General features: G+C 56.5%; 1 protein-coding gene across 9 annotated transcripts in view; it reads left to right on the top strand.

Moving 5' to 3' along the window:
• Positions 1–11,986, top strand: part of WDR25 (WD repeat domain 25) — a 131,029-nt gene extending 119,043 nt beyond the window's left edge. For all 9 annotated transcript variants that reach the window (XM_037831870.1, XM_037831873.1, XM_037831872.1 and 6 more), the window contains 3 exons: positions 6,413–6,583; positions 8,361–8,501; positions 8,846–11,986. In XM_037831870.1, coding sequence (XP_037687798.1) covers positions 6,413–6,583; positions 8,361–8,501; positions 8,846–9,067 — 534 coding nt within the window. In that variant the 3' untranslated portion in view covers positions 9,068–11,986. The remainder of the gene's footprint in view (positions 1–6,412; positions 6,584–8,360; positions 8,502–8,845) is intronic.
• Positions 11,987–12,899: the final 913 nt, after the last annotated feature.

Here is a 12,899-nt window from a genome sequence, read left to right as displayed (position 1 = left end):
AGAACTGTAAATTTGTGACCTAATAAATCCCCTTTATAAAAGCCAATCCATTTCTGGTATTTAGTGTAATGGCAGTTTTATCAAACCAGAACATCCAGCTTTCTTAGTTTTCTCCAACTGAAGAGGTGGTCGGTTGAAGATTCAAAGGGAACCGTGTGAAGCTCTCCATGTCTGACTCTCTGCAGCGTTCTCCTTTCCAGTACTCCATCCACCCAGAAAGCCACCTGGGCCCTTCTGGACCCCACCTTCATTTCCTCAACTCAGGACGACTGCCAGCCTCCTCCTGGTTCTCCCCCACGCTGTGCTCTGACAGCTCTTCCCAGGCAGCGACAGGCACCTGCAGAGCTCAGCTCATTCGATCCTCCCCTCTTAGGGACCACTGTCCTGCTTGGTTTGATGTCCGATGCCTGATAGTTTTTCAGTTGTTCAGATCAGGGGGTAGATCTGGTCCCTTCCAGCTTGGCCAGAAGTAAAATCTGTAACTTCATTATTGAAGGATAGTTTTATTGGATATAAAATTCCAACTCCTTGAATATGTCCTATTTCCTATGGCTGTGTAACAGATGCTCCAAAATGTTGTGGCTTAAAACAATGACAACAGCTGTTTTTGCTCTCAGATCTGCAAATTGGGCAGGGGTTGGCCAGGGCAGCTCACCTCTGATCTGTGCACCATTGGTTGGGCCTCTTGGGTCTCTCAAGTCCTGCCCTGGTGCATGATGTTGTGTGTCCTTGGGCCTTAGCTGGGTTGTCAGGACACTCACATGTGGCTTCTCCATGCCCCTGAGCTTGCTCCTTCCAGTGGTGAGAAAGAGAGAAAAGGCCAAGCAGAAGCCGTGTCACCCATCACCCTTCACGACTTAGCCTCACACAAGCTCAACAAGGCAGTCGCAGAGACCTGCTGACTGTCAGGGGATGGGAAATAGAATCCATCTCTCGATGAAGAGTGGCAGGTTTCTGGAAATACATGTGGTACCAGAAATATTGCTGTGGCCATATTGGAAAATCCAACCTGCCGCGATATATATCATCCCGTGGTCTGCTGGCCACCACGATTTCTGATGAGAAGTCATCTGCTAATTGTAGCATTCCTCCACTGTATGTAATGTGCCACTTTTTTCTTTATTCTTTTCTTTTTTTTCTTTTTGGCTGCTTTCAAAAGTTTCTTTTATAGTTGTGTTTTAGTAGTTTGCGCTGTGCCTATGAGTTGTTTTTGTTGTTGGCATTGTTGGGGATTTGTTGAGCTTCTTGTATATTTGTAAATTTATGTTTTATGCCAAATTTGGGGATTTTCCAGTCATTATTTTATAAGATATTTACATAGAAGTAGAGAAGGGATTGGCAAACTACAGCCTGTGGGCCCAAATCATCCTGCAGCCTGTTTGTGTATGACCCTTGAGCTAAGAATGGATTTTAAATTTTTAAATAGTTGTAAAACACACACACACACAGATACGCAAATACACACACGGAGTATGCAACAGTGACCATGTGTGGCCTACAAAGCCTAAATTATTTACTGTCTTGTATTTTCCAGAAAACATTTGTAATGCCTGTTCTAGAGTCAATGTGTAGAGCAAGATCCATTTAGAGAAATAATCAAACTTCTAACCCTAACCTGGTCTGCACCGTTCTGTTTCTTCCTTTACTCTACAGGCAATCTTTTTCTGTCCCTGTTCCCGTCCCTGCCCCATCCCCACCCCACCCCCACCACCGGCTTATCTATTTTAAAATATAAGTAAGAACACACAGATATAGTCATATTACCTCTCTTCTACTTATCTAAAATTTCCTAGCATACTTACCTTCCCCCCCACCTTGCTTTTTTCACTTAACAAGGTGTCCTGGAAATCACCCATAGCGGGATAGGGAAGTATTCCTCACTCTTTCCCACAATTGTTTAGTATTCCCAAGTGTGAATTTACTAAAGTTTATTCAACTTGTCCCTAATTGATGTACACTTGGGTTATCTCCAGTGAATATTTTTACAAACAGTGCTGTTTTCAGTGGCCTTATGTTTATATATTTTTGGAATTTTGCCTGTATGACTTTGGGATAAATTACTAGAAGTGGGTTGATTGCTGGATCACACAGATTGCTGGGTAAAAATGCATGTTATTTTGCTGGATGTTACCCACATCCTCCCCTCATTGGTTGTAAAATTTTGCATTTCTATCAGCACCGTGTAGAGAGTTTGCCCACGGCTGCCTGACAGAGGGCATTGTCAAACTTTGGGATTTTGAGAATCAGATGGGTAAGAAATGGCATCTCACAGTAATTTTAATTTGCATTTCTCTTGTTATAAGCAAGATTGAAGCACTGTTTACATTTCTTTTTTATGAACTCTCCGTTCGTTTCTCTCGTCCATTTTTCTGTAGAGCTATTGGTCTTTGTCATCTATTTTTATTTTACTACCCCTATATAACAGGGATGGTGAAGTTTTGCCCCTAATATAAATTGCAAATATCTCTCCCAGTTTATTGTCTTTTTACTTTAAACGTATGGTATTTTCTGCCATGCAGAAGTACTTTTTTTGTTATTGTTATTTTCATGAAGTCCAATTTACCTGTCTTTTCTCTTATTGTTTCTGGCTTTGGGGTCGTAGTTGGGACAGTTTTGCCCACTTGCAGGTTATGGAGAAATTCAGTCATATTTTCTTCTCATATTTACATGTTTCTTTTCTTTCCTTTTTTTAACTTAAGTTTCTGATCCTTTTTGAATTTGTCAACTGGGCACTTCTGATGTACACTTCCCTTTGTACTGGCTGCTTTTAGCTTGTGGGCGTGTAAACCATAGGAGCTGGCCCTTACCCATCCCAGTGGTGCTTACGCCGGGAGGCAGCTCCTGTTGTTGCCCGGCTTTACCCAGGCAGAGGGAGAAGCACCGAGGGACAGCTCACCTGCCCAAAGTCACCAGCCAGTAACGGGCCCCAGGCTCTGATTCCAGGCTCTGCCTCAGCTCTTGGTCCTCCTGCTGTGCCCCTCACCGCCAGGCCTCCAGGAGCTGGGGAGACCCCTGCCAGCTGTGCCTGGGACTGGAGGTCTCACGATGGTGTGGTGTTAGCTCAGAGGCCCTCTGCTCTCCCAGGAGCTCCTTTGGGGGTTGAGGTTTCATTTGCTCCAGGTGCCAGAGCCAGGGCAGGGCCCGGCTCGCTCAGAGCCACAGGAGGCACCTGTAGGAAAAGGTCGTTACCCCCACCCCGTGGGAGTCCTGGGGGGCCAGTGACAGTAGTTCAGTGTGTCTTGCCTCAGCCCCAAAGGTCAGGATGTTTCTGGGAGCCAGAGACCCTTGGTTGCTACTTTTCCTTGTTGCCGTCCTTTTGTTCATGTGTCCATTCCTTTATCCACCCCTTCGTTCATGCAGCCATTAATTCAGCAAACCTTACTGTGCTCATAGTGTGCAGACCAGTGCTGGCCAAGGTGACCCAGAAATGTGGGCGACAGGACATCTGTTCCCAAAGCCCGCGTTCCCGTGGGCCGGGCAGCGGCCAAGGCAGGTGGCTGAGGGTGGGGCTGGTAGGGATGGGGGAGGGTGGCCGTCCCTCCCCCAGGCCTTCATCTTCCTGAGCCCAGCAGCACAGTGTTGCCCAGGCCTGTCGTGGTCAAGACTCAAACCCAGGCCCAGAGGGAGAGGGACGGTCCCACACCACACAGGCTCCCACGCCATGCAGGGAGTCACCAGCTGAGCCGGGCCTTGGCCAGGACCCCCTGGCCCATATCCCCTGCCCCACTCCCCTGGGAAGTGGCAGGAGCCCGAGGCAGGGGCAGCTCTGCCTTTGCCCATTGGACCAGGCAGCTGGTGGATTTTGGTGACATCGGGTGATTTTCATCGCCCCTAATGTGTCATGATCACGTTTCCCTCACTTTGGCCAGGTCTCCGCTTACTCAGCAGAGGCCCTGGGTTGCCAGAAGCTTCTGAGTGAGACTCACTGCCGGGTGCAACCCGTTAGACCTGGTGGCACCAGCCGTCAGTATAATTAAGGTTGCCGTAAACCCCCAGCTAGACGCACAAACGGCTCCGCTGCTCCTTCCTGGGCCTGAGCAGTTGTGAACGCAGGTGGATCACGCTCTGTGGCCATCACTTAAAGGCCAGCCTTCCCCTTACGGCGCGTCATTGCCAGGGATCGCCCGTAACACAGCTCATTTCTGTCCATTCGCTTTTATGATGCCCTAATGAATTGGGCCATTTCTATCCATTGTCAGGAAATGCACAGAACAATGTTTTTTTCTCCTCAAAAAGTTTGTCTTGGGAAGCAGGTGGAGTCCCGGCAGGGCCGGCTGCTGTTGGGGGCTGTGTCCCCACCCAGCAGGTGTTTCCTCTCGGAGCCTTTTGCTCCCTCTGCAAGAAGCTGCCTCCTGGGGCTCTCGTTCTGACCCCATATGGTAGGGTGATTTATGCGGTCCCCAGCTGGTGGCTGACACACCACGGCCTCAGCACGTGGCAGGGAGGGCCCCTGCCTTCACCCTGCTGGGATCATAGTGTCCTGCCCAGTGCCCGTGGGAACCACGGCCGGCCACCCTCCATGGGCTGGTGGGCTTCCCGGTGCCCCCACCACCAGGAGGAGAAGCACCTCAGCACACAGGCCATGGCCAGGACACCCCTGGGCCAGACATGCCCCTCTGCCCTGGCCTTCGGTGTCCGGCTCCTCATCTGAACCGAGGTGACGGAGAGGCTTCAGGATAAGGGGGGGACGATGTTCAGGCCTGACGTGACTTAGGCAAACAGAGAGCCCTGGGTGGCTGGTGGGAGGGTGGCTTAATGAGGTGAGGCGGGGGGGGGGGGGGCCTTGGGAGTGGGAGGGTGGGTGGATTAGGAGCTGTAAGGATGGGGACCCCTCCCCTCCGCGCCCGCCTCCCTGCCAGGGCAGTTCCAAGCACACCTTGGGTGGCTCTGTACGGGCCGTCTAGTGTGCCAAGCAGATGTCAGGGACTGTGATGCTGTACAGCTCCCCAGGGCCCGGGACACAGAGCCCTACACCCACCCACATAGCTCACCGCTGTCCCGATCTCTGGATGGGGCTCCCGCAGGAGGTGGAAGCTGGAAGCAGGAAGGAAGGAGGGAGGGAGGGGAGCGGGGAAGGAAGGAATGGGGAGAAACAGAGGCAGCCCCCAGCCATGGGCCACGGCGTGGGCTGCTCCTTGCCTCGTTCCCAGGGGCCTCTGCCAGGGCTGGCTTCTCTTTGCTGCCTCTGGGCTGCCTTGACTCATCCTAGCTGCCGCTTTTGAGGAGGTAGAATGTCCCTCTTATGGAGGCAGGAATCGGCCAGCAGGGACGGGGACGTGGGCCCTGAGAAGTAGCCAGGGTGGAGCTTGACTCGGCTGAGGAGTCAGGTGGCTTTGAACAAACCTCTATGGCTCAGCTGGCGAAGGGGTCTCACACACCCCATCTTAAAGGAATTTCTGGAGAGCTGCATTTAAGGCCCATCTGACTCAGACACGTTGGCAAGAGAGTGATCTGAAATATGTCTCGTTTGATGTGCAAGGTTTGAAAGATGGGGACTCTACTTTTGGGTTTTTAACTTGTCAGGCTTGACTCGGTTCACGGCAGGGGCCAAGGGACTGGGCCACGTCCGAGCCGCTGGTCCGCAGGGCGGGTGGGTGCCCTGGCCTGAGACATCCATCTTGCAGTTTAACGAGTGTCACCCTTGGGTTCGTTAAGTGAAGGCATTTGTTAGTCCTGGTGCCAAAACTCCCTGCCCCCAAACCGGTTACTTTAGATTGCAAGTTGAATGTGATAAAATGCTCTGAAGAAAGCCAAACAACCGCTTGATACTTAATAATGTCAGTTTATGAGACAGGAGGCTGTGAAATATTGGCGATGATGACGAAATAAAAAGAGTCTTTAAAGCTAAACTACACAACTGGTTCTGGTTTGATGGTTCTGGTAACCCTTGTCCTTGCCTTACATTTGTTCCATTGGGGACAAGAGTCTGGGACCTTGTGAGTTCTGAATTATCTGACGTCTTCAGAAGCAAGACCCTCTCACAGAGTGAGACCCCGGCACTTATGGGTGTCGTTAATGTACACCAGGTCCCCTTGGGTGAGGCCCCTGCTGCCCTCTAAGAGGACATTGTGGCTGGGGAGGTGATCGTACCTCCTTGGGCCCACGTGCCAGCAGAGGGGCAGGGGCCTGGGCGGAGGACGGGCTGGGCCTGAGGCATGTCACCAAGCAGGCCCCGAGGAGGGAGAGTCATTTGCCTGACGGGGAAGCAGGGCCTGGGTGTGGCACGGCGTCCCCTAGGCCTCCCTGGGCGGACCCCCAGCTCCGTGGTTTGGAGGTGCTCAGCCTGGGTGTGCAGTGCCTGGCTCAGCCTTCACTAAACCCGCCTCTGGGTGCTCAGCCCTGCCCGGGCCCTCCCGGTGGGTGCCCGCCTGGGTGCCTGGGCGTGCCCTTGTGACCGGGCCCGCTCTTGCAGGTGGTGAGAGGCTACAAGGCGACCATCCAGCAGACCCTGGACATCCTCTTCCTCCAGGAAGCCTCCGAGTTTTTGAGCAGCACAGATGCGTCGAGCCGGGACTCCGCCGACCGCACCATCATTGCCTGGGATTTCCGGAGTTCCGCCAAGATCTCCAACCAGATTTTCCACGTAAGAAAGCCCCTTGGGCCTTTGCATGTCAGCCCCCAGGATGCCTCCCCGTAGCGCTGGTCTCCCTGGGCACCTGGGTGCTTCCTGGGGAGATTGCTCGGCTTGCAGAATCCCTGCAGGTGTGCGGGCTGCCCGGCAGCTCTGGAATGGGTTAGACGAGTGCAGATCCAGGCCCGCTCTACAGAGAGCCTGCTGCAGCCCCCCTGCAGTGGGTACCCCTCTCTCCCAGCACAGCACCTCCAAAGGGTAAAGGTGTGGGGGCAGCCCACAGGGAAGGTGACCTCACACCTCAGCCCATTTCCCGAGAGGCCCCCGCCCTCCCCAGCCAGCCAAGGCAGAAGGGCTGCCTGACTCTGTGCTCAGCAGCTTTGGTAGGTACTGGGGTCAGAGGTTCAGAGCAGAGGCCCAAATTTAGACCATTTGCATTAAAGTCTGGGATTCCCCACTATTGGCAGGCTGGGGGCTTTACGCCCATCACTTTGCCTCTTTGATTCTCATTTTCCGTAAGGAGAATGATATTATTCACCTCATAGGGTCTTGAGAATTAATGCTTATTTCAGCACAGTGCCAGGCACAGTGAACACTCAATAAATCCTTTAACCACCATCACTGTCACCATCACCATCATCACCACCACCACCACCACCACCACCATCAGTGCCACCCTCACCCTCACCATCACCACCACCACCATCACTACCACTATCACCACCATCACCATCACCACCATCACCATCATTATCACCACCATCACTACCACTATCACCACCACCACCATCACCACCATCACCATCATTATCACCACCATCACTACCACTATCACCACCACCATCACCACCACCATCACCATCAGCGCCACCCTCACCCTCACCATCACCACCACCACCATCACTACCACTATCACCACCACCACCATCACCACCATCACCATCATTATCACCACCATCACTACCACTATCACCACCACCATCACCACCACCATCACCACCATCACCATCATCACCGTCATCTTCCTTTGAGATTTCAATAAGCCATGGCTTGTCTCTGTGATCTCCCACCATGAATTTTAGATTATGATCAAGTTTACACCCACACCTCTTTCCCTCTCCTGCTTTCACCTGTCCTTGGAGACTCCAGTGACCCCTGAGCCCACTTGTCTCTAGACCTTCCTCAGGGCCTCTTCAGGTCTCTCTCTGTGCCATCTTCGCCTCGTCCTCTCCTCTGTGGGTCCCATCTCCCTCTGCCTCCCTCTGAGGAGGATCCAGGTGGTTGCACTTGTGGTCCACCTGGGTAACCCGGAATATCTCCCGTCTCAAGATCTTCAACTTAATCGCATCTGCAGAGACCAGCTGAGGGGACGTTCACAAGGCCAGGGGCAAGGGCATGGCTGCATTTTGGGGATGGAGCCAACTGTCCAGCCCAGCAGGAAGGCCATGAGCCACAAGTATGGGCAGCTCTAAAAGCTGGAGAAGGCAAGGAGAAGACTCTCCCCTCGAGCCTCTGGAAGGAACCAGCCCTGCCCACACCTTGAGTTTGGTCCAGCGAGACCTAATGTGGGCTTCTGACCCCCAGAAGTGGATGATGACTGTGCTGGGTTAAGGGACTGAGTTTGTGGTCATTTGTTACGGTGGCCATAGGCCCCACATACTGATCCCCAAGCCTGGTCTGGGGGAGGCCCGGCCCGGCTCTGTGAGCAGAGCACCAGGCGGAGTGCCCGTGCTGGCAGAGGTCTCGGTGGGGAGCCCCATCGGCCCTCACGCGGCCCCCTGCCTCTCAGGAGCGGTACACCTGCCCCAGCCTCGCCTTGCACCCGCGGGAGCCCGTGTTCCTGGCGCAGACCAACGGCAACTACCTGGCTCTGTTCTCCGCCGTGTGGCCCTACCGCATGAGCAGACGGCGGCGCTACGAAGGGCACAAGGTACCCCTGCTCCTGCCCCCGTGTCACAGCGTCCAGCCCCAGGCCCAGCTGCTGGGCAGGAAAAGGGTTTCCTGATTACTCAACTCGCATGATCAGGGTACGGGGTGGGCGGGGTGGAGGACAGGACGGGGGTAGAAGCACTGGCTCTACCCCTGTCCCTTTCCCCCCAGGCCTGCCACCCTGGGGCAGAGGGAGCAGGGACTGGGCGATCTCGGGGACACTGGCTGTGAGGCCAGCCCTGCCCCTTACCCCCAGCCTCAGCCTCGAGTGGGCGTGACAGCTGGCGTCTCCCAGGGCTGCCTCCGGGTGGGGCCCGCTCACCCCGCCCCGTGCCGCCCCTGCAGGTGGAGGGCTACTCGGTGGGCTGCGAGTGCTCCCCGGACGGCGACCTCCTGGTGACGGGCAGCGCGGACGGCCAGACCCTGCAGTACAGCTTCCGCACCGCCAGGCGGGCCTGCACGCTGTCGGGGCACACGCAGGCCTGCGTCGGCGCCACCTTCCACCCCGTGCTGCCCTCCGTCCTCGCCACCTGCTCCTGGGAGGGGGACGCTAAGATCTGGCACTGAGCATCCTGCACTGCGGCACCCGGGGGTCCCCTTCTCCTCGGGGGCTGGGGGTGGCCAGGAGGCCCTGAGGGGTAGTCAGGGGGCTTTGGGCTCATACCAGGCAGAACCTGCCGCCACCACTCCCTGAGCCTCAGTCTCCTCATCTGTAAAATGGGGATAAGAATCAGGGCCCCAAGGACTAATAGTGCACCCAGCAGATTGCCAGCAATGCCCAATAAATGTTAGTGTTTTTACTATTTCATACGTTATTTCAGCAGCAAATACATGTACTGCTGGCTTCCTCATGTGCCCTCCCAGGCCTGCCAGGGCTGTGGGAGCGTGAGGTGGGCATCCCCAACCTGCCTGGTCCTGAGGGTGCTCCCAGAAGTGGTGGGGGGCTCTGGATCTGCCTCCAGGAACTCTGTCTGGAGCACACAGACCCCGCCAGCCTTGGAGGGCTCCGGGGTCTCTCCCGGCAGCGTGGCAGCTGGGTCCCTTGTCTGCCCAAGCCCCGGGTCCCGGCTCACCTGTACATGTCTGCCCAGGTAGAGGAGTCTCAAGGAGCTGGCTGGGGGGGAGACCCGACTCCCCAGGGACCCAGGCAGGCCAGTGAGCACTAGATCCTATGAGAACCAGCAATTGAGGGACCACCCCAGGAGCCCGAGGACCCATGGACAGCGAGGGTGGGGTCCACAGGTGCCACACCTGGGGGAGGGGCCGTCCCTGCAGCCTTGGGGGTCTCCCTGGAGGAGGCAGACATCGAAGTGGTGTGGCGGGCGTCCCTGGCAGGGGAGTCAGTAGGAAATGGGCCGGGGCAGAGCGAGGCCACAGGGCAGGTGGGGGCCCAGCTTTGCTGCTCCCAGAATCAGACTCCAGCCCAGGCCTTGGGCAGTCACCTCTGCTCTCCAAGCCTCAGTTTCCCCATCTCTGAGCACCCAGCCTGCAGGTGGACAGCGACGGTCCAGGAGGCCAGGTCTGGGTGGGGCTGGCCACAGCCAGTGCTCTAGTCTCAGGTGGGGGCATCCTGGCCATGGCTGGCGGGCAAGGATGCTTGTTTCAGCGTAACTCTCAACTTCTGCCCAAGGGGGCTCTCTGGGGCCCACAGGAAGGCCACTCTGGCAGAGGGGACGGCGGTGCTGAGGCCTGTGGTGGACTTAGCTGCCCTTCCTCCTCACCCTGCCGTCCCCGGTGCAGAGGCTGACAGCGGGTGCCCCTCGGGCCCTCTGCCCTGCTCAGGGAGGCAGCACCCTCAGTTGTACTCTCAGGATGGCCTGATTTGTTGAAAATAAAGATCATCCGTCCCAGTCGCCTGGCCCTGCCTGCGGTGGAGGCTCACACAAGGTGGGGCCACCAGCAGAGCAGCCCAGGGGGGGATCCTCATGGGGCCACTCCTGCCGCCACCCCCGGCTTTCCCACGGAAGCTTCCCTGGCCGTGCCCACCTCCTGGCTCCCGCTGCACGGCCTCGGGGCCTTTGCACCCGCTGCTCCCCCCCGGGGTCCTCCCCAGCCTTTGATCTAAGATGGCAGTGCCCAGCGCCTCCTTCCCCCGGATCCGAGTCCCTCCTACAGTGGGACAGAAGCTCCCCGCGGGCAGCATCCCTGCCCCCTACTGCACCCAGGCCCCTGGCCCAATGGGTGCCCCGTGAATAACTGCGGGTGGGGTCTGGCGACAGGATACAGGGTCTGGGTCAGAACTTAAACCCTGCCTCCCTTTCATCGCCTATCACTTCAGGTGAGCTGCTTAGCCTCCTGTGCCTCAGTTTCCCTGCCTGTGAGACAAGAACTGAGGGTACCAATTGCAGGGGAATAACGGGGTTCAGGTCCCTGCAGCTCTGGGCGGTGCCTGGGTGCAGGGGCAGCCGAGAGGATTCCTGCAGTGTCGCTCGAGCGCAGGAGCTGAGCCGTGTAGTCCAGGGGGCCGGGTCTGGCTCCGTTCCCACCCCTCGCCCTCGGGTGGCAGGACCCTCCCTGCTGCCCCCGCTGTCCCTGGTGCTCTCCGCAGCAGGATCTGCCAGCGAGGGCTCCTCCTTCCATGGTTCCCACTGACCCGTCTCCAGAAGGACTCAGGCTGGATTGTGTCCCACGCCCGCCCCACACAGAGGGTCCATGGCCAGGCATGACGGGGGCTGTGGTCTGTAGCTGCCACCATGGAGCTGCAGGGGAAGAAGACGTGTTCCCCCAAAAGAACTGGGACCCCCTACAAGTACCTTTGGGAGGGTCTCCCCAGACCTGGCCAGGACAGGCCCTTGGCACGTGCTTGTGAATGAAACGGTCGTGAGGCCTGAGCTGGGGTGGCCCAGCCTTCCCAGGGCGCGTCCGGACCTGGATCCTGATGGCCGCTTCCTAATCCAGAGTCTGATCTGGATTATGTGGCACCGGGTGCAGACTGCTTCCCCTCTCGATGTGCCGATGTCACGATCGTGTCATGTGAGTGCCCGTGACGACCCCTCTTCCTTCAGGCCGTGGCACGTCCGACAGCCCCCCCCCCCCCAGGCTGGTCTCATCCTTCACGCTGAGCGCTCACCTTGGCTGCCCTTTGACTCTCTGGGATGTGGAGGGGCTTTGCCGGCGCGTGGCTTCTGGGCCTCAGGTTCCTCATCTGTAAAGTGGCCTGTTTAGATGGCCAGGGAGGTGGTGCAGAAGGGCGTGTTGTGGCTTGTTACCCTCTGTGCTGGTTTGGATGGGTTATGTCCCCCAAAATGCCATGTTCTTTGGTGCAATCTTGTGTATTAGTGTTGATCAGGTTGGAACCTTTTGAGTGTTTCCATGGAGATGTGACCCACCCAACTGTGCGTGACACCTCTGGCTAGGGAGGGACCTCTGATTATTTCCATGGCGGTGTGGCCCTGCCCATTCAGCGTGGGCCTTGATTAGTTTACTTGAGCCCTCTAAGAGCTCAGACAGAAGGAGCTCAGCGCTGCAGCCATGTTGAAGATGGCTGTTGAAAACTGACACTGACATTTTGGAGAACACCATTTTGAAACACAACCTGGGAGCAAAGGAAGAAGACACCAGCCACGTGTCTTCCCAGACAACAGAGGGTTCCAGACACCATTAGCCACTGTTCACTCTTCAGTGAAGGTGCCCTGTTGTTGATTTCTTAGCTTGGACACTTTTACGGCCTTAGGACTGTAACTTTGTAACCAAATAAACCCCCTTTATAAAAGCCGATCCATTTCTGGTATCTTGCATAACAGCAGCATTAGCAAACTGGAACACCCCCTTTGCCGCACTCGGGGCCGACGCCAGCCGGGTCTCTGCCCTCACAACCAGCCCTGAGCTCCCCACGCTCGGCCTGAGGGTCGGAACCAGCCCTCCGTGGTCTTGACTTCCCAGGCCCCATGGGCGTCGCGGGTGCCGGCAGGCTCCGCCCCCTGCCCTTTTCGGGTTACCCGCCGAGGACTGAGCGTGCACGCTCCATTGTGACCTCTTCCTCCCTCCGCCCCTTTCTTCCGAGGAGCCCCGGGCCCGACGCTGCTGCTCCCCAAGGTGATGGGGAGTTTGCCATTTGCAGTTTTAGAACAAAAAAGCTAAATATAGGGCAGGAATGAAAAGGATGCGTGGGGTCCCCCTCCCACCCGCTCTGCCAGGGTCGAATGCTCACCTTGATCGTCACCTGCAGGAAACCGAAATATCAGACCTGCAGTCGTCGTGGGAGAAAACCGCTTCATGGGAGACGTTGGCGCGTGCAGAGCTGCTGCCGGGGGGGGGCCCGGCATGCCATGACTACTCAAGTGGAGCCAATAGGCGCAGCTCCCCCCCCAAGGTGGCCTGACCCCCACTGTTGGACAGCAGAGGTGACGTGTCCAGGGCCATCAGTCCCTGAAGCCTGTGCTCTTTCCTGCACCTGGGC

The sequence above is a fragment of the Choloepus didactylus genome, chromosome 4, assembly GCF_015220235.1.
Source record: "Choloepus didactylus isolate mChoDid1 chromosome 4, mChoDid1.pri, whole genome shotgun sequence".
In the NCBI taxonomy this organism is placed as follows: domain Eukaryota; kingdom Metazoa; phylum Chordata; class Mammalia; order Pilosa; family Megalonychidae; genus Choloepus; species Choloepus didactylus.
Note: the sequence above shows the minus strand (reverse complement) of the source record. Positions and strands in the feature narration are given on the sequence as shown.